Source organism: Vipera berus (genome assembly GCF_964194415.1).
Source record: "Vipera berus genome assembly, chromosome: 4".
Taxonomy (NCBI): Eukaryota; Metazoa; Chordata; class Lepidosauria; order Squamata; family Viperidae; genus Vipera; species Vipera berus.
In genome coordinates this window covers 10,719,904-10,746,224 of record NC_138206.1, presented here as the reverse complement: position 1 = coordinate 10,746,224, position 26,321 = coordinate 10,719,904, and the positions used below count along the sequence as shown (strand labels likewise).

General features: G+C 45.1%; 1 protein-coding gene across 1 annotated transcript in view; it reads left to right on the top strand.

The window, feature by feature from the left end:
• The window catches only part of NOX4 (NADPH oxidase 4), a gene marked incomplete at its 5' end in the record, with an annotated part of 140,689 nt that overhangs the window by 35,699 nt on the left and 78,669 nt on the right, over nucleotides 1-26,321 (top strand). The window contains 3 exons of the mRNA XM_081326273.1: nucleotides 20,899-21,121; nucleotides 23,673-23,840; nucleotides 25,315-25,377. Coding sequence (XP_081182399.1) covers nucleotides 20,899-21,121; nucleotides 23,673-23,840; nucleotides 25,315-25,377 — 454 coding nt within the window. The remainder of the gene's footprint in view (nucleotides 1-20,898; nucleotides 21,122-23,672; nucleotides 23,841-25,314; nucleotides 25,378-26,321) is intronic.

The window sequence follows — 26,321 nt, the reverse complement described above, 5'->3', positions numbered from 1 at the left end:
ATTATTATTATTATTATTATTATTATTATTATTATAAAAAAGATGCTGAGACTCTAGAAAGAATGTAGAGAAGAGTAACAAAAGTGATAAGAGCTCTGGAGGCTAAAATGATGATGAACGATTGTAGGAACTAGATATGTCTAAGTATAACAAAGAGAAGGCCTAGGGGTGATGTGATAGTCTTCCAATTTTATTTATTTATTAAATTCATATGCTGCTCATGTCGCTATCGAGAGCAAATCTGGGAGACTTATTTTATTTATTTATTATATTTATGTGCTGCTCATCTCGCTATTTCAAACCGGTCAGTCCTAGAGGAGATCAACCCTGACTGCTCTTTAGAAGGCCAGATCCTGAAGCTAAAACTCAAATACTTCGGCCACCTAATGAGTAGGAAGGACTCACTGGAAGAAGAGCCTAATGCTGGGAAAGGTTGAGGGCAAGAGAAGAAGGGAATGAGAGAGAATGAGGTGGCTGGATGGAGTCACTGAAGCAGTAGGCGTGAGCCTAAATGGACTCCAGAAGATGATAGAGGACAGGAAGGCCTGGAGGAACATTGTCCATGGGGTTGCAATGGGTTGGACACGACTTCGCAACTAACAACAACAACATCTCACTATTGAGAGCAACTGGAAGGCTTACAGCCTTACTTGTAGGGCTGAATGTCTATGGAGATTATAAATCATTCTGGTCATGGTTGTCCCAAAGGTGCTTTTCCGAAAGGCAACTGGACTTTCTTTGGGGTGGGGGGGTGGGGGGGTAATGTTCCTTGAAACTGTTTTGCTTCTCACCCAAGATGTTTCTTCAGTTCAAGTTTCAGAACTGAAGGAGCTTCTTGGATGAGAAGCAAAACGTCTTAAAGGAAAAAAAGAAGAAGATCCAGTTGCCTTTTGGGAAAGCTTCTTTGGAACACTTGAAGGGTTGCCTCATGGAAGAGGACCTTGATTTACTCTCCATAGTATTGTGGGTAGGACAAGAATCAATGAGAGGCAGCTCCTCAGAGGGAGACCTAAACTGGAAATAAAGAGGATTTTCCTGACATTAAGCAATGGAACAGCATGCCTCCTGGAGTTGTGGGTGCTCTGTTGCTGGAGGCTTTCAAGAAAAGATTGGACAACCTTTTGTCCTGCTTTGAACTGGAAGATCTCCAGGATCCCTTCCAACCCTATGATTCCATGAATACGAGTCTAGTAGCTGAAGGATCCATGCAGGTCTTGGTTTTCCATTGCGTTCTTCATTGATGGTTTTTAACTTCCCACTCAAACCTTCCATCCTAGGGTTTTTGGAGGTCTCTATCAGGTCCTAATAGGGACGCGGTGGGTCAGTGGGTTAGGAAGGCTGAGCTTGTCAGTCAGAGAAGATCGGCAGTTTGGCGGGTCGAATCCCGAGTGCCGCGTAACAGAGTGAGTGCCTATTACTCGTCTCAGCTTCTGCCAACCTAGCAGTTCGAAAGCACATAAAAATGCAAGTAGAAAAATAGGGACCACTCCGGTGGGAAGGTAACAGCGTTCCGTGCGCCTTTGGCGTCTAGTCATGCCAGTCACATGACCACGGAGACGTCTTCGGACAAGCGCTGGCTCTTCGGCTTTGAAATGGAGATGAGCACCGGCCCCTAGAGTCGGAAACGACTAGCACGCATGTGCGGGGGAACCTTTACCTTTACCTTTACCAGGTCCTAACTACAACTGACTCCATTTAGCTTCTGAGCCCACACAAGGCCAGTCAGGTGTAGCCATCACCCCTTTCCTGTCTGCCTCTTATTTCTTTTTTCAAAGGCTGATAGGTGCTTTTCAAAAAGGGGTTTGGATTTCATAGACAGAGAAGAGACATCTCTTGCTAGTTGCTGTGTGGGCTAGAAAATGATTGTAAAAACAAAATGTTTGATTAACCTTTCCTGACATTTCCCAAACAAAGAACAAGATTGCCAAAGGATGGAGCATTAGCCTCCCCGTACCTCTTAATCTCTTCACTCCCATTTAACCAAGGAGACTGAGGTAGATACACGATAGAGCGTAAGGCCATTGTGTCGTTCTTGTTACCTACACAACGTTGTGCATTTGGCTTTCTTTTTCCACCCGGTGAAGAACTTTGCTGTAGACACCTGAGCTAAACAACTTTGCTTAGACACCTGCTGCAGACTTGATGGGTACCCAGGACAGGCAGTCCTCAACTTGGCCACCACAATTGAGCCCAGAATTTATGTTGCTAAGTGGGAAATGTGTTAAGTGACTTTTGCCCCATTCTACGACTGTTATTGCCACGTTTGCTAAGGGAATCACTGCAGTTGTCAAATTAGTAGCAGGGTTGTTAAGTGACTTTGGCTTCCCCAAAGTCAGAAGGTCTCAAAATATGATCACATGACCCCGGGACACTGCAACTCTCATAGATATGAGCCAGTTGTCAAGCATCTGAATGTAAATCACATGACCATGGGGATGCCGGCTGGCGACCCCCAGGGGGAGAGCCTTCTCTGTGGGCGCACCGACCCTCTGGAACGAGTTGCCTCCAGAGCTGCGGACGGCCCCTGACCTTCAGTCCTTCTGCCGTGACCTGAAGACCTGGTTGTTCGAACAAGCGGGCCTGGACTGACTACGATTTTTAATTAGGCTTTTACTGGGTTAAATTGTTTTGTAATTTCATATTTATTGTTTAATTCTCTTTTAAATTTTTTACTTTATGTTTTTTTAATTTTTATTGTTGTGAGCCTCCCTGAGTCCTCAGGGAGAAGGGCGGCATATAAATTTAATAAAATGAAATGAAAATGAAATGAAATGCTGTAATGGTCCTAAGTGTGAAAAATGGTCCTAAGCCACTTTTTTCAGTACCGTTGTAACTTTGAGGACTACGTGGATTCTGCTTCTGGAGACTTGTTTGAAAAAGCCTTTGGCCACCTTATATGTTCCAGCTGTCATGGTTCCGATAGATGAGACCAGAAGATAAAGAACTCCAAGGCAAGAGGTTTCCTTAGAGAACATATTTATTTGGCTACTACAAAATATCAGCATATTCAAAAGTGAAACCAAGGCTGAAGTTTTCACCCAAAGGTTACAATGTTACAAAGTTAAGTTTCCCACCCTCCAGCAATATGTCACAAATCACATTCCTCAACAAACTACTTTGGCGGGCTTTCTAACGAAAGCTTCAGCCTGCCAAAACTCAAGTAGCGATGACCTTGGTTCCCACAGAACAATTTGTTGTTTTGTCTAAATTAAGAAATGCTCAATCCCCCTTCCCGGAAATGAAGAAAAATGGCTTTAGCCAAGTTCGTTTGCAGCGTTGACATGGTCATAAGTGTGAAAAAATGGTCATAAGTCCCTTTTTTCAGTACCGTTGCAGCTTCGGATGGTTACTAAACAAACTGTTGTAAGTCGAGGACTACATGTATTCTGCTTTCGGAGACCCGTTTGAAAAAAATCCTTTGGCTAGCTTATATGTTCTTCCTTCTTTCAACATTTTTCTTCATCATCCTCTGATTTTCGAAAGATGGAATATATGGCCCTACATACGTCACACTGTCTCACCTTTTGCCTTGGATGGTTTCAAGTTTTAAAAATGAAAAGAACGCAATGGCTCCCGAATGAATAATTTGGTACTGCTTCCTTTCCCCAGCTCAGCCAATCACAGGTAGTAGTCCTCAACTTACAACCATTCATTTAGTGACCATTCAAAGAAAAGTGACTGATGGCTGTTTTTCACACTTACGACAAGTTGCAGCATCCCCGTGGTCACACAATCAAAATTTGTATGCTTGTCAACTGGCATGTGTTTATGACGGTTGCAGTCCCCCAGGTCATATGATCCGTTTTTGGGACCTTCTGACCAGCCAAATCAATAGGGAAGCCAGTTTCTCTTAACATCCGTGCTATTAATTTAATAACTGCATTGATTCCTTTAACAACTGTGACAAGAAAGCTGGTAGAATGGGGCAAAACTCACTTTTCTACTGTCTTGCTTAAGAATAGAAATTTTGAGCTCAATTGTGGTCGTACGTCGAGGACTTCCTGTATAGTCAAGGTAGCCAAGCTCTAGATTCATGATCCAATCAGGGAGAGGCCTTAAGCGAATTGGAGTCCCGAAGGTGCTTTTTGCAAAAGGCAACTGGACTTTCTTGTTTTTCTTTGAAGACCTTTCCCTTCTCATCCAAGAAGCTTCTTCGGCTCTGACTGGATGGTGGGGAATGGAAGGATTTATACCCCTTGCAGACAGCTGGTCATTTGCCTTCTTTTGGAGAGACGCTGAGGCCACTTGGAGGTTTGCCTGTGACCTCAGGGTCCTCTGAGTAGAGCAAATGGGTGTGGAGCCTTTGTGGCTACAGGATGTTTTCTGCCCTGTGTCCCTGCACTGTTGAGGCACAGGCTGTTGGGGATGAGTCTGTGTCTGCATCTCAAACTAAAGCGCAGATGGTTCCTGTTGTCTGAAATGTTTTCTGGAAATCCATTCATACTCCCACACAAGAGCTGAAGAAGCTTCTTGGCTGAGAAGCAAAACCTCTTCAAAGAAAAACCGGAATGTCCAGTTGCCTCCTGAAAAAGCAACTTTGGGACAACCACGACCTGGATGACTGAGTTAATTTCCATAGACATTTAGGGAATTGGAGGTTAGCTAACCTAGCTGGTTTTAACTTGCTGGTCCTGTCACAGTTGTAAGTTGTGATGGTCATAAGACCATTAGGTGATCAAAACCAAGTTCACTTTGGGGTGGTTGTTAAGCGAATCCGTGGTCTTCAAGCAAACGCTGCGGTCATTAAGCAAACGTCGTGTACCCTAAGCTATCCGATGGTTTGCCATGAGCATGCTTTGGCTGCAAACCGGAAGGCCCTTTTTTGGCAAAATTACCATAGAACATGGTCATGTGACCATGGGAGATTGCAAACAGGGATAAATGCAGCCATGTTGCCAAGTGCCGGATTTTGTGAGGACAATTTTGTGAGATTAATGAGGTGGGGGATAACTATCATAACTTACAATCCAGGTTGTAAGTGCTTCCAAAGTAGAGCCGTGGTAACTCTGAACGGTCACTAAGTGAGGACAACTTGTCATCTTTTCTGAAACTTCCCTCCCTTATTTTAGCGGGTTGCTTACTCCTTCCTTGCTGCCAGGGCCATATCTGCCTGCCTTCTTAGCTTATTCCAAATGAGTATTCTTCAAAAAAAAAACAACCCCAAATTTAAAGTTTATTTTCCACTCCTCGAAATCTTCCTTTTGCCTAACCCAGACATGTCAAACACAAGGCCCAGGGGCCGGATCCGGCCCACGAAGTGGTTTATTGTGGCCCCCGAAGCCATCCTGGAAACAGTGAGGGAACGGCCCCCTCTACCTTGGCCCTGGCCCAGAGACCCTCCTTCTGCCAGAGACCCTCAGATCTGTCCCACTCCAGCCCAGGCCCCCATAGGCACCCTTGATGCGAACGATGTAGAGCTGGCCATGCCCACCCAGTAGGCCATACACACTCTAGCCACGCCCACCCAGTAGGCCACGCCCACCCTGGCCACACCCACCCGGCCCCCTGAGGGCAACCGCAATGCTGATGCCGCCCTCAATGAAATTGAGTTTGACACCCCTGTCCTAACCCAAAGTCTGTTCCACTTTGGGGTTTCTGAATGGGACCGTGTAATAGGGGAAGCTGTTTCAGGTCTGAATGAAAAATAGATGCCCGCTCTTTTTTTAAGGGTCTCTCTCTTGACGCAGCCCAAGGGCTGGAAGTGAATAATGGAGCACCACTGCTATCGCAGCGCTTTGTGAATTTCTAACGTTGCAGTAATGGATTGTGTACATTGGCAAAGATTCAAGACAGTGATAAAAAGACCTAGTGTAATGTTTCTCTCTCTCTCTCTCTCGGGAGAAAGTGTCTTGAACAAACACCTCTCTTTTCCAAATGTAGTCCTTTTCAGGTTCTGAAAATGCTAAACTCTGCAGGAGGGATTCAACCTCCTGCTCCATCTTCTTTCTTTCTTTCCTTCTTTCCTTCCTTCTTTCCTTCCTTCCTTCCTTCCTTCCTTCCTTCCTTCCTTCCTTCCTTCCTTCCATTCCTCTCTCTCTCTTCCCTTCTCTCTCTTTCTTTCTTTTTCTCCCCATCATTCCTCCTTCCTTCCTTCCTTCCCTCCTTCCTTCCTTCCTTCCTTCCTTCCTTCCTTCCTTCCTTCCTTTCCCTCCCTCCCTCCCTCCCTCCCTCCCTCCCTCCCTCCCTCCCTCCCTCCCTCCCTCCCTCCTTGAATCGGTGTTAATTCCTGATGACTGAAAGAAAAAGTCTCTTTTGGAAGTGGTTTTCCCTTGCTTTCTTCCTAGGGCTGAAAGGGAATGACTCATCCAAAATCACCCATCTAGTTTTTAAGGCAGGACTAGAACTCATGGTCTCCTGGTTTCTAGCCTGGTGCCCTAACCAATGCACCAAACCAGCTCTCTGCATCGCCTTTAGGTCCTGCCTAATTTTCCTGCATTCTGTATCTGCCAATAAAAGTTCCTTTTGAAATGATGCCAGACGATGGTAGAGAAACAGAGGCAGATCCTTACAATCTGTATTTCTAATCCCCCTTAAGCCACCTTATAACTAAGGTGTAAGTGCAAGACTATCCCACTCCATCCACGATCCTTTCTCTCCAATTCTCTCCTTTGGAAGAAGTTTCTAAAAAGAAATTACAGGTAGTCCTTGACTTAGGGCTACAATTGGAACCATAATTTTTGTTGCGAAGCAAAGCGGATTGTTATGTGGGTCGCACCCAGGTTAATGGTCTTTTTTTTGCCATAGTTGTGAAGTGATACTACACTTGTTAACAGAATCACATCTTGTTAAGCCAGTGGTCCCCAACCTTTTGGGTACCAGGGACCGTTTCCGTGGAGAGAGGTTTTTCCACGCACCGGAGGGTGCGTGGTTTTGTGTGCTGCCTGCATCCCGCTGATGGGGCTTTGCTTGTTTGTGCGGACCAGTTGCTGGCATGCCACGGCCCGGTACTGGTCCATGGCCTGGGGGTTGGGGACCTCTATGTTAAGCGAATCCCACTTCTCCCATGGACCTCACTTGTTAGAAGCCATCTGGGAAGGTCATAAATGATAATCACATGACCTCAAATTGCATGACAAGAAGAAACACAGTGGAAATGTCTCTTTCTAGCCCTAATCTAGAATTTGGGGCAAGTCAGATTCCAAAAGGGAAGCAGCTGGTTTTCAGATCTTTCTTGTGTAGCGAGATAGATTGAGGGTGGAATAATGAAGAGGGAAGCCCCATCTCCTCTGTATAAGTCCTAAATTTTAATATTTAAAGGGGAACCACGTAAGTATATGTATTCTTCTTAAACAGAAGATGAAGCACTGCAGAACTGAAAATTATTTAATCCCAACTTCTATCTCATGAAGATATTGAAGTGGAATATAATTACCACTTCAGTGTCTGGGGATTCTCCTTAAATAATTGCAATATAAAAATATCCATCTTAAATTACTTTCATTTCCCTATCATTTCCTCTGGAAAGTAGCTTATGGAACCAGGCAGTTCTGATCTTTAACCAAAATGTGCAAGTCCTTGTTAGAAGTAGTCTTTGACTTATGATCGCTCATTTAGTGACTGTTTAAACTCACAATGGAGTCCTCCCCAAACATACACACAAGTCCGTTCTGAATTCCAATGGCTGGCCCCGCCACTCCTTGTGATCACGTGACCACCTTTTGGATGCTCAGCAACCTTCCCCATTTACATCTGTTGCGGTGTCCTGTGCTCACGTGACCACAATTTATGTTTTTGCTGAAAAGCAGAATTTACTACCCGTTTTATGATTGTCAGAACTTTACAACCTCACAGGTAGTTCATGACTTGCAACTATTCATTTAGTGACCATTCAGTGTTACAGCAGCACTAGAAAAAGGACCATTTTTTTATACTTATGACCACTGCAACATCCCCATGGTCACGTGATCAAAATTCGGCTACTTGGCAACTGACTCATATTTACGACAGTTGCAGCATCCCGGGGTCATGTGATCCCCTTTTGCGACCTTCTGACAAGCAAAGTCAATGGGGAAGCCAGAGTCACTTATATCTATATAACTCACATAACAATTGCAGTAATTCACTTAACAAGTGTGGCAAAAACATTGTAAAATGGAGTAAAGCTCATGTAACAACTGTCTCACTTAGCAACAAAAAATTTGGGTTCAATTGTGGTCACAAGTCAAGGACTACCTGTAATGAGGAGGTAGTCCTTTATATGTGTGTGTGTGTGTGTGTTGTTGTTGTTGTTGTTGTTGTTAGCTGTGAAGTTGTGTCCGACCCATCGCGACCCCATGGACAATGTTCCTCCAGGCCTTTCTGTCCTCTACCATCTTCTGGAGTCCATTTAAGCTCACGCCTACTGCTTCAGTGACTCCATCCAGCCACCTCATTCTCTGTCGTCCCCTTCTTCTCTTGCCCTCAATCTTTCCCAGCATGAGGCTCTTCTCCAGTGAGTCCTCCCTTCTCATTAGGTGGCCAAAGTATTTGAGTTTCAACTTCAGGATCTGGCCTTCTAAAGAGCAGTCAGGGTTGATCTCCTCTAGGACTGACCGGTTTGAAATAGCGAGATGAGCAGCACATAAATGATTGAGCTTCATAAAAACAAAGCCTTGGTGGAGCAGTGGGCTAATGCCTCCTTAAGTAACACCAGCTGCCTGCAATTAGTGCAAGTTCGAGTCCCACCAGGCTCAAGGTTGACTCAGCGTTCCATCCTTCCGAGGTAGGTAAAATGAGGACCCAGATTGTTGGGGGCAATAAGCTGACTTTGTAATAATGCCGCTTGGGGTGGGGGCTAATAAGCAGGCATATACATAGAATAAAGGCTATTGCTTGTTGTTGTTAGTTGCGAAGTCATGTCCGACCCATCGCGACCCTATGGACAATGTTCCTCCAGGCCTTCCTGTCCTCTACCATCTTCTGGAGTCCATTTAAGCTCACGCCTACTGCTTCAGTGACTCCATCCAGCCACCTCATTCTCTGTCATCCCCTTCTTCTATTGGCCTCAATCTTTCCCAGCATTAGGCTCTTCTCCAGTGAGTCCTTCCTCCTCATTAGGTGGCCAAAGTATTTGAGTTTTAGCTTCAGGATCTGGCCTTCTAAAGAGCAGTCAGGGTTGATCTCCTCTAGGACTGACCGGTTTGATCGCCTTGCAGTCCAAGGGACTCGCAGGAGTCTTCTCCAGCACCACAGTTCAAAGGCCTCAATTCTTTTGCGCTCAGCCTTTCTTATGGTCCAACTTTCACTGCCATACATTGCAACTGGGAAGACCATAGCCTTGACTGTACGCACTTTTGTTGACAGGGTGATGTCTCTGCTTTTTAGTGTGCTCTCTAGATTTGCCATGGCTTTCCTCCCTAGGAGCAAGCGTCTTTTAATTTCTTGACTACAGTCCCCATCTGCAGTGATCTTGGAGCCCAGGAAAATAAAATCTGTCACTACCTCCATTTCTTCCCCATCTATTTGCCAGGAATTGAGAGGGCCGGATGCCATGATCTTAGTTTTCTTAATGTTTAGTTTCAACCCAACTTTTGCACTCTCCTTCTTCACTCGCAACAAGAGACTCTTCAGTTCCTCTTCACTTTCTGCCATTAGAGTGGTATCATCTGCATATCTTAGGTTGTTGATATTTCTTCCAGCAATCTTAATTCCAACTTTTGATTCATCTAGCCCTGCCTTTCTCATGATGTGCTCTGCATATAAGTTAAATAGGCAAGGCGACAGTATACAGCCTTGCCGGACTCCTTTCCCAATTTGGAACCAATCAGTGGTTCCATGTCCAGTTCTCACTGTTGCTTCTTGGCCCGCATATAGGTTTCTCAAAAGACAAATAAGATGGTCTGGTACTCCCATCTCTTTAAGAACTTGCCACAGTTTGTTGTGATCCACACAATCAAAGGCTTTGGCATAGTCAATGAAGCAGAAGTAGATGTTTTTCTGGAACTCCCTAGCTTTCTCCATGATCCAGTGTATGTTGGAAATTTGATCTCTAGTTCCTCTGCCTCTTCGAAATCCTGCTTGTACTTCTGGTAGTTCTCGATACACATACTGCTGGAGTATAGCTTGTAGGATTTTAAGCATAACTTTACTAGCATGTGAAATGAGTGCAATGGTGCGATAGTTTGAACATTCTTTGGCACTGCCTTTCTTTGGAATTGGAATGTAAAATGATCTTTTCCAACCCTGTGGCCACTGTTGAGTTTTCCAAATTTGCTGGCAAATTGAGTGTAGCACTTTTACTGCATCGTCTTTTAAGATTTTGAATAGCTCAGCTGGAATACTGTCACCTCCACTAGCTTTGTTGTTGCTCAGCTTTTCTAAGGCCCACTTCACTTCACATTCTAGGATGTCTGGCTCGAGGTCAGTGACCACCTCATTGTGGTTATCAGGAACGTTAAGCTCGTTCTTGTATAGTTCCTCTGTGTAATTTTTCCACCTTTTCTTAATCTCTTCTGCCTCTGTTAGGTCCCTGCCATTTTGGTCCTTTATCATGCCCATTTTTGCATGAAACATTCCCTTCCTCTCTCCAATTTTCTTGAAGAGATCTCTGGTCCTCCCTATTCTATTGTTTTCTTCTATTTCTTTGCACTGTTCATTTAAGAAGGCATTCTTATCTCTTCTAGCTATTCTCTGGAATTCTGCATTTAATTGGGCGTATCTTTCTTTTTCTCCCTTGCCTTTCGCTTCCCTCCTTTCCTCAGCTATTTGCAAAGCTTCCTCAGACAGCCATTTTGCTTTCTTGCATTTCTTTTTCTTTGGGATGGTTTTAGTTGCTACCTCTTGTACAATGTTGCGAACCTCTATCTTCAGGCACTCTGTCTATCAGATCTAATTCCTTAAATCTATTTGTCACCTCTAGTGTATATTCAACAGGGATATGATTTAATTCATACCTGAGTGGCTTAGTGCTTTTCCCTACTTTCTTCAGTTTAAGCCTAAACTTTGCAATGAGAAGCTCATGGTCTGAGCCACAGTCAGCTCCTGGTCTTGTTTTTACTGACTGTATAGAGCTTCTCCATCTTTGGTTGCAGAGCACATAGTCAATCTGATTTCTGTGTTGACCGTCTGGTGATGTCCATGTGTAGAGCCGTCTCTTGGGTTGTTGGAAAAGAGTGTTTGCTATGACCATCGTATTCTCTTGACAAAATTCTATCAGCCTGTGCCCTGCTTCATTTTGTACTCCAAGGCCAAACTTGCCTGTTATTCCGTTTATCTTTTGGCTTCCTACTTTAGCATTCCAATCCCCCATGATGATAAGGACATCATTTTTTGGTGTTAGTTCTATAAGGTGCTGTAGGGCTTCATAGAACCGGTCAATTTCATCCTCTTCAGCACTGTTGGTTGGGGCATAGACTTGGACTATTGTGATATTGAATGGTTTGCCTTGTGTTCGAACTGAGATCATTCTGTCATTTTGAGGATTGTATCCCAGTATTGCTTTTCCTACTCTTTTATTGACTATGAAGGCTACTCCATTTCTTCTGAGGGATTCTTGCCCATGGTAGTTATACCTGATGGTCATCTTATTTATTTAGTTAAATTTATTTATTTAGTTAAATTTATATACCGCCCTTTCCCTGAGGACTCAGGGCGGTTTACAGGGAGTTAAAAAATCCAACATACAAAAATTAAAAACCGAATTAAAAAATATTAAATTAACCCTGTAGACTTAAAAACCCCAATTAAAATTTCTCCTCAGCCTGGGCCCGAAAGCTCAAAGAGCCAGGTCTTCAGGCCCCGGCGGAATGATCGGAGGTCGGGGGCAGTTCTCAGCTCCACCGGCAGCTGGTTCCAGAGGGCCGGCGCTCCCACTAAGAAGGCCCTATCCCTGGGTGTCACCCGCCGGCAATCTCTCACCGGCGGAACCCTGAGCAGACCCTCCCTGTGGGAGCGCACTGGGCGAAGGGCGTTTGATGCCGGCAGCAGGTGTTCCCTCAAATAACCCAGACCCAGGCCATGTAGGGCTTTATAGGTAATAACCAGCACCTTGAATTTCACCCGGAGGGCAACCGGAAGCCAATGCAGCTCGCGGAGTAGAGGTGTTACATGGGAGTATCGGGAAACCCCCATTACAACTCGCGCGGCCGCATTCTGCACCAGTTGAAGCCTCCGAGTGGTCTTCAAGGGCAGCCCCATGTAGAGAGCGTTACAGTAGTCCAAACGGGAGGTCACAAGCGCATGAGTAACTGTGCGTAGGGTGTCCCGGTCCAGATAGGGACGCAACTGGCGCACCAGGCGAACCTGTGCAAAAGCCCCCCTGGTCACGGCTCCTATATGGTCTTCAAGATTGAGCCGTGAATCCAGGAGGACGCCCAAGTTGCGAGCCCTATCAACGGGGGGTAACACCTCACCCCCCATCATTAAGGATGGAATAACTTGGTTAACCTGAGACGCCGATATGCACAGCCACTCAGTCTTGGCGGGATTGAGACGAAGCCTGTTTCTCCCCATCCAGACCTGAACCGCCTCCAGGCGGAGAGGGCATCACTGGGTTGGTTCGGGGTGGAAAGAAAAAGTTGGGTATCATCAGCGTACTGGTGATACCCCACCCCAAAACCACGAATGATCTCGCCCAGCGGCTTCATATAGATGTTGAACAGGAGGGGCGAGAGAACTGACCCCTGAGGAACTCCACAAATGAGAGACCTCGGGGCGGACCTCTGCCCTCCTGCCAACACCGACTGCGAGCGGCCCCGGAGGTAGGAGGAGAACCACCGTAAAACGGTGCCTCCCACTCCCAACCTCCTGAGACGCCGCAGCAGGATACCATGGTCGATGGTATCAAACGCCGCTGAGAGATCTAATAGGACCAGGACAGAGGAACAACCCCTGTCCCTAGCCCTCCAGAGATCATTCACCAGCGCGACCAATGCCGTCTCCGTGCTGTGTCCGGGCCTGAAGCCCGATTGGTACGGGTCCAGATAATCAGTTTCCTCCAGGAACAGAGGGAGCTGGTGCGCCACCACACTCTCAACAACCTTCGCCAGAAAGCGAAGGTTGGAGACTGGACGATAGTTGTTTAAAACAGCCGGGTCCAAAGCAGGCTTCTTGAGAAGGGGTCTCACCACCGCCTCCTTCAAGGCGGCAGGAAAGACACCCTCCTTCAAGGAAGCAGTTATTACTGCATGGAACCAGCCTCGTGTTCCCTCCTGAGCCGCATAAGCTAGCCAGGAGGGGCACGGATCCAACAAACAGGTGGTGGTGCTCAGTCTCCCCATGATCCTGTCCACATCATCAGGGGAAACAGGATCGAACTCAGTCCAGATAACGTGCTCAAGACCGCCTGGTTCCTCCACATCAGACTCTGCCCAGTCAGAGTCCAAGCCGGTCCGGATCTGAGCGATTTTGTCCACCAGATGATGACTAAACTCCTCGGCTCGTCCCTGCAAGGGGTCCTCTCTCACCTCCTGGTTAAGGAGGGAGCGAGTCACCCTAAACAGGGCGGCTGGGCGATTATCTGCGGACGCGATAAGGGCGGCAAAGTAGTTAGACTTCGCCGTCCTTATCGCCGCAAGATAAGACCTTATAAAGGTTCTTAACTGCAATCGGTCGGATTCAGATCGGCTGGACCTCCAACCGCTCTCTAGACCTCGTCTCCGACGCTTCATCTCCCGGAGCTCCACAGAGAACCATGGGGCCCAGCGGGATCTGCGACGGGTCAGAGGTCGCATGGGTACAACGCAGTCGAGTGCCCTGGTGGCAGCCGTTTCCCAGGCCTCCACCAGGGCATCGACTGGGCTGTGGGTAAGGGTGATAGGTATAGGCCCAAGCGCCCTCTGGAACCGGTCCGGGTCCATTAGGCGCCTGGGGCGGAACCACCTGGTCAGTTCCGCCACCCAGCGGCGGGGGGTGGCATGACGGAAAACCAGCCTCAGGAGGTGATGATCTGACCATGACAGAGGGGTGATGGACGGAGAACCCCCTCCCAGATCATCCAACCACTGTCCAGACAGGAACACCAGGTCGAGAGTATGATCCCCCTCATGAGTCGGGCCCTCAATAACCTGGGTCATGCCCATGGCTGTCATGGAAGCCATGAACTCCCGAGCTAACTCCGACGACCCTCCCAGTGATGGCAGGTTGAAGTCACCCAGGACTATAAGCCTGGGGAACTCCACCGCCAACCCTGAGAGGGTGTCGAGCAGCTCAGGCAGGGCTGTTGCCACACAGCTGGGCACCAGGTATGTAAGCAACAAGCCCAACTGAACCCGAGGACCACATCTCATGAGGAGGGATTCACTCCCGGCCATCTGGACAATGGTGGCCTCCCGGGGACACAAAGTCTCCCGAATAACCACTGCCACCCCACCGCCCCTGCCCTGAGCCCGTGGCTGGTGCAGCACCCGGAAACCTGGAGGGCATAACTCGGTAAGAGGCACCCCTCCCTCCGAGCCCAGCCAGGTTTCCGTGATGCACGCTAGATCCGCACATTCCTCCTCGATCAGATCACGGATGAGGGGAGCTTTGTTAACTACGGATCTAGTGTTAAAATAGACCAGCCTGAGCTCAGGGGCCTGATCACCCTCATCCCCGGGTAAGAGGGTGCTAACCGGAGGGTCGGAGCGCGCCACCGCTCGGAGATAGCGGGGGCGCGATCCCAGATGTTGATATGGCCCTCCGCACAAACATCTGCTGCCATACCCTATCGCCGTGGGGATTCGATGCCCCACCCACACATTCCCAGCGCCAGCAGCCACCTCCCCCGACTCCGTCCGGTCAGGACCTCTAACAGGTCCAGACTGAGTGCCGGTTACAAGTTCCCTCCCTCCCCCCCCTCCCTGCCCCTCCCTAACCTCTTAAAATAACCGGCTAAGAATCTTATCAGGGGCCTCTTGGCACGTCTTAACTCGAGGCCCCTATCTAAGCCCAACCACCTCTCGGGGTCCCAAAGCTTAAATTCACCCATTCCTGTCCATTTTAGTTCACTGATACCTAAGATGTCAATGTTCAGTCTTGTCATCTCTTGTTTGACCACGTCCAGCTTTCCTTGATTCATGGATCTTACATTCCAGGTTCCTATGGAGAAAAAATCTTTACGGCATCGGACTTTCCTTTCACCACCAGATACATCCAGAGCTGAGCGTCCTTTCGGCTTTAGCCCAGTCGCTTCATTCTTTCTGGCGCTAATAGTACTAGCCCTCTGCTCTTCCCCAGTAGCATATTGGACGCCTTCCGACCTGAGGGGCTCATCTTCCAGCGTCATATCGTTTTGCCTTTTGGTACTGTCCATAGGGTTTTCATGGCAAAGATACTGGAGTGGTTTGCCATTTCCTTCTCCAGTGGATCATGTTTTGTCAGAACTCTCTGCTATGACCTGTCTGTCTTGGGTGGCCCTGCACGGCATAGCTCATAGCTTCATTGAATTACACAAGCCCCTTCGCCACGACAAGGCAGTAATCCATGAAGGGGGTATATGTGTATATGTGTATGTATATTTGGGCCAGCAAGGTGTTCAAAATACTCGACATATCTCCCCTGCCTCTTCCCTCCCCGATGCAGCTGACAAAGTGAGAAAGAGCCTGTGGCCTAGAGTTTAAAACAACTGACTAATGTGCAAAGCAGCCCAGGTTCGAATCTCAGAAGGGTGTGGCTGACTGATGAGAGCAAATAAGCTTGAAATAGCTGTATTAGTCTCCCTTTAATTCTTTGTTAGCAATCCAAATATTTACACAAATAATGATTGTCGCAGTTGTGACTACCGCCTGTGGACGGGCTGAGTTTGGGCTGATACAAGCAAAACACACACACAAAAAAAAGATTTGGCCCGTATTTGGGCCGGCAAGGTGTTCAAAATACTCAAGATGTATATATATGTATGTATGTATGTGTGTATGTATATATGTGTATATATGTGTGTGTGTGTATACACACACACACACACACACACACACATCTCCATTTTCTTTGGGCTAAAAAATTCAGTATAAACCAGTTGCTGGAATGGGCCTGCTCACCAGACTGTGACATTTAAGTGAGAAATGGATGGTCAAGGACTCATGCAGAGACAGAAAACGGGGCTTTCTGTTTGGATTTTAGGATTTTATACTTTGAGGAGTGGCAGTATTTGTCAAGACTGTGGAAGAGACAGAGAGTTGTGCATGCAAAGGTGTCTCCTAAGCTCAGCTCAGAAATTCCAGAACCCCTATTTATACAGGTACAGAATACAGGATAATAAAGTTGGAAGGGGCCTCGGAGGTCTTCTAGTCCAACCCCCTACTCAAGCAGAAGACCCTATACCAGGGATAGGCAACCTTGGCTCTTTTATGACTCATGGACTTCAACTCCCAGAATTCCTGAGCCAGCATGGCTCAGCATGGAAACCTCTCCCTTTCCCCTCAGCATGGCTGCCTCAGGAATTCTGGGAGTTGAAGTCCACGAGTCATAAAAGGTTGCCTACCCCTGTTCTATACCATTTCAGACAAGCAGCTCTTCTTAAAAGCTTTCACTGATGAAGCACCCACAACGTCTTAAGGCAAGCTGTTCCACTGGTTAATTGTTCTCGCTATTAGGAAATTTCTCCTTTCAGCTTCATTGCAGTCTGTTTATTACCCTCCTGACTTCTTTGGTGCTTATTGTTTGAAAACAATTTGAACATAGAAGACTGGAATGTAGCAACGTGAGTTTATAAAGGGGACACATAAACTTAGTTCACTCTTGATCTTTAGCCACATCCGAAATTGCTTTGGTACAATTGCTTTCGTTCTGCTCGCTTTACCCTCAGTGGCCCTGCCCTCATTTGCCTTCTCTGCTCGTTGTTAATTTGGACCATTCCCCCAACTGAGTTGATTTGCTGGGAAGCTACAAACATAGGGGTGTCCTAGATGCCTCTGAACAGAATCCTATATGGAGTTTTCATAAGTATGTGTGTTCCAGGAACCTGGGGGCAAAATGATACGGGAATATGGTGGTGAGAACAAACTTAACACCTGCAAAGCAACTAAGATGATTAGGGGACTGGAGGCTAAAACATACAATGCAGGAACTGGGTATGTCTCTTCTAAAGAAGAGAAGGAGTAGGGGTGACATAATAGCAGTGTTCCAATATCTAAGAGGCTGACACAAAGAAGAGGGTGTCAGTCTATTCTCCAAAACACCTGGAGGCAGGACAAGAAGCAATAGATGGAAACAAATCAAGGAGAGAAGCAACCTAGAACTCAGGAGAAATTTCCTGACAGTGAGAACAATTAATCAACGGGACGGCTTGTCTCCAGAAGTCTCCAGGCTGCTCCATCCCTGAAATTTTTAAAGAAGAGACTGGACAGCCATTTATCCGGAATGGTATAAAACAGAGGCCCCCAATCTTTCTGGCTCCATGGACTGGCGGCAGAGGCCACGGCGGAGCCATTGATGTTGGGGAGGGGATGATTCCGTGCACGCAACCTAGTTCTGTGCATGCACAAACGAAGCTTCCCGCTCTCCCCTATTGCTTGCACGGCCCGGTTTCCAACAGAGCCGTGGACCAGTATCGGTCCACAGAGCAGGGGTTGGAGACCCCTGGTATAGAGTCTCCTATTTGACTAGGGGGTTTGGACTAGAACAGGGGTAGGCAAACTCGGCTCTTTTATGACTCGTGGACTTCAACTCCCAGAATTCCTGAGCCAGCTCCTGCATCACTTACCCCCAGCATCTGATGCAAATAGTAATACTGCGGTTCACAATAATAGAGTCGGAAAGTTTTCCAAAACAATCCCACGTTGAGACATAGCCAGAGCAGCTGAAGGAGGGGGAAGGGAAAAAAATGAGGGAGGGAAAACACAGAGTAATTAGAAACCACATGTTCAAAAGCAGAAACTTTCCCGTCATGGATCCTACGCAGGGAACAAATGATCAGAGAGACTCGGGAACTGGGAAGAAGAGAAAAATGAAAGGTTTATAAAAGGTTTTTTTCAAAAAAAAAAAAAAAAGGAAGGGAACGTACGCAGCCTCAACCAGTTGTTTTTGATGCATTACTGATGTTGCCCTAAGTCAGGGGTAGGCAACCTTGGCTCTTTTATGACTCGTGGACTTCAACTCCCAGAATTCCTGAGCCAGCGTGGCTCAGCTTGGAAACCTCTCCCTTTTCCCTCAGCGTGGCTGGCTCAGGAATTCTGGGAGTTGAAGTCCACGACTCATAAAAGAGCCGAGGTTGCCTACCCCTGGACTAGAAGAACGTCAAGGTCTCCTCCAACTCTTGATATTCTATATTTTGTATTCTACTTGTTGAAAACAAAGAAAGAAAAAATATTGGCACAATGTTGGTGGAAGAGAGTGGGTTTTCTTTCTTTCTTTTTTAAAAAAGTGAAGGGACTTATTTTGCTGGCTGCAAAGAGTTAAACGCAGAAGCAGGCAAACTCTCTTTAGTGATACTCACTGCGGCAATGATTTCCACCCCCTTTAAGGGAGGAGGATAAGATTTAATGGCCAATGTAATGTTCCTGCAAGCACTGCTTCGGGGGTTCTGCATTGTAGGTTAGCTGAAGGACTTTTGGGGGGGTGGATAAAAGGCAAAAGATGGAAAGAGTTTTTATACCTCGCTCAGCCTCTCCCTCATTTTAAACTATTCGTATGTACTGTATCTTGGGGCAGAACCAGCTTTTTTTTTTTTCTTGCACTTCCCTCTCCTTTCTGATTTCTGATTGCAATTTTGAAGCGTGGGTACAACCTTTCTTTTAATAAAAACATACCTCCAAAGCTGGCGGAACAGCATGGTTCCTAGAAATATTATTGCTGCAAAAACGGAAATTGGCCCCTTTTGTTTCAGTGAAGTACGGTGTTTTTGCTTATTTATTTTTTTTCTTATTCTTATTTTTTTCTTTTTTTAAAGCACAACATTCCATGTGGAAATTACCAGGCCTCCTGTCACTGTAAAAATGAATAAAATGTTACATGTTTGCCGCCTATATTATATGCTGTTTGCTTGGTTTTTGTTTTTTTTTAAAGAGGAGGAAGTTCTGCATGGTTAAAGCAGAGGGCTATGGTTTTGTAAGAGGGGACTGTTGTGAATAAAGATAATTAAAAACAAGCACAGCACTCAGCGCAATTACAAGAAAGAGAAACAAGATTGTTAATTTCACCTCTGCATTTGTTTGCTTTCTTTCGGTTTTAGGGTGGGTTTTTTTTTTTGTTAACAGTCTCCAAGTTTTCCAGTCAGGGGATATCAATCAAGCTTTAGGATCAAAGTAACAGGATGGGAAAATGAATTTACTTCCCTCGTCCTGCCTTTGGTTTTTATTTTTTTCCTAAACGAGCGAGAATAATTTTTCAAAATGGAGTCCCAGAGAAATCATTATGGAAGCAAAAACATATGTGGTTGTGTTGTTTAGATTTTGCTGAGGGGAATTCATAAAGAAAACTATCGTTATTTGCATCTGCATTTGTGAGGAGGATTCTTAGCAAACCTCAGAACTTAACTCCTGAATATAATTAGATTTAAATTGTGTAGATGAGTGCGTGGGAGGGGAGGAAAATCATTACAAATAATTCATTTAACAACATTTGATCACAGCTAATTTCTGGCTGCATTTTGCGTTTCAGTGCGTCCCATCTCTGGAAGAACACCCCAATATGAGAATGAATTAAAGAAGTTTCTGCTTTGAATTGCCATTTAATTCCAAAAGGCTTCTATTACAGGTTGTCCTCGACCTACAACCATCACTTCGTTTAGCGACCGTTACAATGGCACTGAAAAAAGGGAATTATGACCACTTTTCACACTTAACGACCATTGCAGCCTTCCCTGTGGTTATGTGATCAAAATTTCGATGCTTGGCAACTGGTTCATATTTATGATGGTTGCAGAGTCCCGGGGCTGTGTGAACAGGTTTTGCTACCTCCTTACAAGCAAAGTGAATGGGGAAGCCAGCTTCACTTAACAACTATGGCTAGAAAGGTCACAAAGTGGGGCAAAACTCACTTGACAAATGTCTCACTTAACAACATAAACCTTGGGCTCAATTATGGTCATACGTCAAGGACTACCTGTATTTCTTCAATCATCTCCTGGGCTGTGCAAAACAGTCCCTTGAAGTGGTCCAGCTTGAGTTTTTCAAGTAGAGATTCTGTTTATATAAGAATAGAATAGAGCTGGAAGGGACCTTGGAGGTCTTCTAGTCCAGCCCCCAGCTTAACCAGGAGGACCTATGCCATCTCAAGACAAGTGACTGTCTAGTGTCTTCTTTAAAATCTCCAGTGATGGAGCCCCCACGATTTCTGGGGGCAAGCTATTCCACTGGTTGATTGTCCTCACTGTCAGGAAGTTTCTCTTTAATTCTAGGTTGCTTCTCTCCTTGATGGGTTTCCATCCGTTGCTTCTTGTCCTGCCCTCTGGTGCTTTGGAGAATAGCTCGACCCCCTCCTTTTTGCGGCAGCCCCTCAATAACATAGAATCATGTGGTTTGAAAGGACCTCAAGAGTTTTTCAAGTAGAGATTCTATGTTTTATAACATGGAATCATGGGGTTCGAAGGGACCTCAGAGGTGCTGCTCAAGGCAGGAGTCTTATACCATCCTGGCCAAATGATTGTCCGGTCAATTTCTGAAAACCTCCAGTGATGGAGCCAGCCACAACCTGAAAGGCAATCTATTCCATTCATTAATTCTTCTCACTGTCAGATAATTTCTCTTTACTTCTAAGGCTGGATCTCTCTTTAACAAGCTTCCACCCATTGTTTCTTGTCCTGCCCTCTGGTGCTTTGGAGATTGAGTCAATCCTCTCTTCTCTGACAGCTCCTCAAGTACCGGAAGTCAGTTATCATGTCCCCTCTATTCCTTCTCTTTGATAGGCTAGACTAAACCGTATAAATCATTCTACGGTTTAGCCTCCAGAGTTCTAATCAATTTTGTTGCTCTGCTCTGTGCCATTTCTAGGTCTCTCAGCATCTGCTTTGTGCCGTGGTGACCAGATTTGCCTCACTTTCTTTTTGTTTGTTTTTTATTTCTGCAGAGGAGTTCTGAAATACCAGACTAACCTCAAAGATCACCCCCCTGGGTGTTTTCATCCCAATGGGACCACTGAAAAGGACATTCCATTGGAAAGTGGCTTCAAATCGTCTCTCGCAGGAAGTGCCGTAGAGCGTTTCCCAGGACCGTTGATGGAGCTGCAACCGCTTCTGCAAAGCAACTTTGCTTGTGCAGAAGAGCCCAAATTCCAAGCCTATTTCCCTGAGGTTTGTGTGAGCATCTGTGCTGTATTGTGCTGCTGGCAATACTGCTTCTTCTACCGGTTGGCCCTTGTGGTGTGAAAAGCTCCAAACGTTCATAAATATTCCAAGTTGACAGGGAACAAGCTATTAAAATGTTTGCAACTAAGCACCTGGGAGGGAAAAGAGAGTTGTCATGCAGGCTGAGTTCCAAATTTAGACAGGTGTAATTTGTGGTGTTGAAGAGATCTGGTAAGAGACAGGAAGGCATTCCAGACACAAGTCTAAAACTAAAATATGCATTACATATTCGTCAATTGTACACACTCAGGATGTATGAACGATATAAAAGAAATAAACCAGGACTAAACTACGACTGTCGCACCTGTCTGACAGTCTTAGCATGGAGTAGCCAGTAGAGGCCATGAGCTGCTCATGTATAATGTACTGAAAAATGCAAATCCAGGCTTGCAACTAAGCATACATTTGACAAGGCGACACTCTCTTCTGAACATTGAGCATTAACTAATAAAAGCTGTTTCAAATTTGTCAGATAAATGGATTGTGTTTTTAGGTGTGCACTTAAAAACAATTCAGCTGGCTTCTCTTGAATCTCGCCGTAAGCTTAAGAGGTTGTTAGCACAATAGACAAGAGTCAATTGGATTGAGATGGGCAACTACAGAAATTGAATAAATAAAAGCTAAATCTGAGCTTAATGGGCATCAGTTATTCCCTAAGTTAATGTTTCTTAATTTTGGCGACTTTTAAGATGTGTGGACTTCAGCTCCCCAAGTTCCCCAGCCAGCAACTCTGATAGAAGCGATAAGATTTTATTTACTTTGTAAAGTGGGTGAAGTTGTATTTACCTGTAACTTTTAAAAAAAATATATTATACTTGCATTAGCACAGAGCTCTTCAAAAGAAGCTCTGTGCCCATCCCATATCTATCTATCTATCTATCTATCTATCTATCTATCTATCTATCTATCTATCTATCTATCTATCTATCTATCTCTATCTCGGGGGTCTTCATACTTGGCAACTTTAAGACTTGTGGACTTCAACCCTCTTTCTTTTCTTATCATCTTGTTGTTGTTAGCTGCGAAGTTGTGTCCAACCCATCGCGACCCTATGGACAATGTTCCTCCAGGCGTTTCTGTCCTCTACCATCTTCTGGAGTCCATTTAAGCTCACCCCTACTGCTTCAATGACTCCATCCAGCCACCTCATTCTCTGTCGTCCCCTTCTTCTCTTGCCCTCAACCTTTCCCAGCATCAGGCTCTTCTCCAGTGAGTCCTTCCTTCTCATTAGGTGGCCAAAGTATTTGAGTTTCAGCTTCAGGATCTGGCCTTCTAAAGAGCAGTCAGGATTGATCTCCTCTAGGACTGACCGGTTTGATCACCTTGCATTCCAAGGGACTCGCAGTAGTCTTCTCATCATCTTGGAAGGATGATAATTGCATAGACCCCTGGGCATCCCATAAATTGCTTGGGAAATACAAGTAGTTCTTAACTTACAACAGTTCGTTTACTGACCGCGTGAAGTTACAATGGCACTGGAAAAAGTGACTTATGACTGTTTTTCATATTTACGGCTGTTGCATCATCCCCATGGTCATGTGATCAAAATTCAGATGCTTGGCAACTGACTCATGTTCATGACCACTGCGGTGTCCCAAGGTCACGTGATCCCCTTTTCTGACCTTCTGAAAAGCAAAGTCAATGGGGAAGCCAGATTCACTTAACAACCAGGTTGTTATTAACTTATCAACTGCAGTGATTCACTTAACAACTCGGGCAAGAAATGTCAGAGGACGGGGCAAAACTCACTTCAGAAATGTCTTCCTTAACAACAGAAATTTTGGACTCAATTGTGGTCATAAGTTGATCGCATTCTGACAAGCAAAGTCAATGGGGAAGCCAGTTTCGCTTAACGACCATGTTACTAACTTAACAACTGCAGTGATTCCCTCAACCACTGTGGCAAGAAAGGTTGTAAAATGGGGCCAAACTCACTTAACAAATGACTCACTTAGCAAAACTTTGGGCTCAATTGTGGTCGTAAGTCGAGGACTACCTGTAAACTTCTCTGTTCAAAGAATTTGGTGCTGGTATAAATGTAAGTTTTTCTTAAATGAAAAAGGTAGAGAAGCACAGTTGATTAATACACTTTAAGAAACAATCTAGCAATAGAAGAAAATATTTGTAGCTCGTAATTGAACGATGAGGTCCCTGGAGCTCTCTAAGCTTGGTGCTAACATGGACGATTTTACCTAGTTTGGTAATGAAGCGTCTGCAAGAAAACCATCAAGCTCAGAGAGCACCAAGGACTCCACAGAAATAATTTATGTTTCAACCATTCCTAGGATCTATTTGTTGAGTTTTTCTATCATATTTTTAAATGAAAAAAATCAATATGACAACTTGCTGGCTTGAAAGTCTATCCCCCAAAGTTAACCCATCCCATTCATCCCTTCTCGTACTGGTTTGGGTTGCACATATTGAGTTAAAATCGCCAACTAAATCTTGCTGGCAGACTTTTCCAGAAAAAAAAATTGCTTTTATTTCTGATCTTCAGACTTGGCTCTGGATCTCCGGACCATTATGCTTATATTGTGTGGAAAGACTGTACCGTTATATCTACAGCAGCTATAAACCCGTCACACTGACTGCGGTGATCCACCATCCGTGTGATGTCCTTGAAATACAGATGGTGAAGGAAGACTTTAAGGCAAGAGCTGGACAGGTGAGTTAGTAATCAGTTGATATTCCAAATCTTCTTCAATGCAGGACTTGCAACTTATATTCAACTGCTTTCTTTACAGCAGGCATGTCAAACTGGCAGCATCACATGACGCCGTGCAACATATCGCGACTTTTTCCCCATTGCCGACAATGGGGCGGGCGCGGTTTTGGCGTGATGCATCTGGCCAGCTGGCCGGCCAGCAGTTTAACATGCCTGCTTTACAGGGATAGTTTTAGATTTGCATCAATGATAAAACTTTTTGGGATAAAATTATAAATAGTTGGATGTTGTACATCTTTCTGAAAAAGGATGTGGTAGCCAGGATCTGGTTCTACATGCTTGTACTAAATAAGCTGCTTGGGCAGGATGTTTTGTGCTGTGCAGCACTTCTTGGATTGACCAGGAGCTCCAGTAGTATTATGTAGATGCATGGTCAGTTCAAGAAGTGGTACAGGTGAGTTCCATGTTATGGACAATGTGTAATAATGTTTTTTTTTCCTGTGAAAAGAGATAGTGCTGTTGGCTTCATGATTTTAAAATGTGAGTCAGATTTTGGAAGAGAAAGACAAAGTTGGACTTTGTTCTTGCAAGCATTTGTCCTACTATAATTTTGCTCACAGTGAGGAAACTAAGTCTTCTCCAGCCAGATCCCTAGCAGAAATCCTTATGTCCCTAGTCAGGGCTGTGAATAAAAATACCTCAATCCATTTAAACCAGTCAGCTAGTAATCCAGTAATAGCTCCTTACTATTGTAGGTAACTGAGTTAAGGTATGCCATTTGAGGAATTACACAATTCCTGAGTGCCTCATGAATCCTAGTAGAGAGTCTTTTAATGTTGTAGAACATACAGCAGAACTGACCAGATCTATAATAGCAAATCAGTTTGCCTTCCAGACCTGGTGGCTTCAGTAGCAATTACAATAGCACTTAGATTTATATAATTATATACATAGTGTTTTATAGCACTCCAGGTGGTTTACGAGGTTAGCATATCGCCCCCAACAATCTGGGTCCTCCATTTTACTGATTTTGGAAGGATGGGAGCCTGAGCAACCTGGAGCTCCGTGAAGATTGAACTGCAGGCTGTGGGCAGAGTTTGCCTGCAATACTGCATTCTAGCCACTGTATCACCAGGGCCTCAAGCTGTTTAGAACCTTGTATATTATAAACAAAAATTTGAACTTGGCTGGCTTGGTGATTGGAAGTCATTGCATTTGTTTCAACAAAGGTGTGAAGTGCAGCCAGCTGGTGCTTCTCTCGGTAACCTGGCCATGCTTGCCTTCTGCGCCAGCTGGAGTTTCCAGTCCTAGCACAAATATAACTTCCACAGAGATGGTAGTATAGTAATATCATATGCAAGAACTTTCCAGTGGAATGAGCGGCCCAACGTTAGGAGTAACAAGCCCATTTGATGTTTGTTATCCTGTTCTTTATCTTCTTCTTTTTTCATTTTCCTTGTCTGATATATTTCAGTATGTCATTCTGCACTGTCCAAGTGTATCCTCTCTTGAAAGCCATCCCTTCACTCTTACAATGGTAAGTAATTGGTTTTGTTGAGTATTATTAGCTAGTGTTTGACTTGTTTGCTTGTTCTGGAGATAGATAGATAGATAGATAGATAGATAGATAGATAGATAGATAGATAGATAGATAGATAGATGGATGGATGGATGGATGGATGGATGGATGGATGGATGGATGGATGGATAGATAGATAGATAGATAGATAGATAGATAGATAGATAGATAGATAGATAGATAGATAGATGATAGATAGATAGATAGATGATAGATAGATAGATAGATAGATAGAAAGAAAGGTAGGCAGGCAGGCAGGCAGGCAGGCAGGCAGGCAGACAGACAGATAATGGAGATTGAGAATCTATGTACAAAGGGTTTCATGAAAACTCTGCAAGATGAGATGCTACTAAGTAATGTGGTCCCAGCGAGAAGTTTGGCTGGGTTCAAAAAAGGGTTGAACTAACTCATGGAAGTCATCGGTTAGACTTGGAGCACTTGTGGGAATGCAATGACTTTAAGCTGATGATATGTTTAAACCCACCCACCCCCCCCACACACACACCTCACCCCTACGCTCTGCCTGCTGTTCTTCTGTGGTACATGGATAAGATAGGATAGGACAAGACAGAACAGAACAGAACAGAACAGAACAGAACAGAATAGAATAGAATAGAATAGAATAGAATAGAATAGAATAGAATAGAATAGAATAGAATAGAATAGAATAGAATAGAGCTGGAAGGGACCTTGGAGGTCTTCTAGTCCAGCCTCCTCCTGCACAAGCAGGAAAACCTATACCATTTCAGACAAGTGACTGTCTAGTCTCTTCTTAAAAACCTCCAGTGATGGAGTGCCCACAATTTCTGGAGGCAAGCTGTTCCACTGGTTAATTGTCCACACTGTTAGGAAGTTAATTCCAGGTTACTTCTCTCTTTGGTCAGTTTCCAACCATTGTTTCT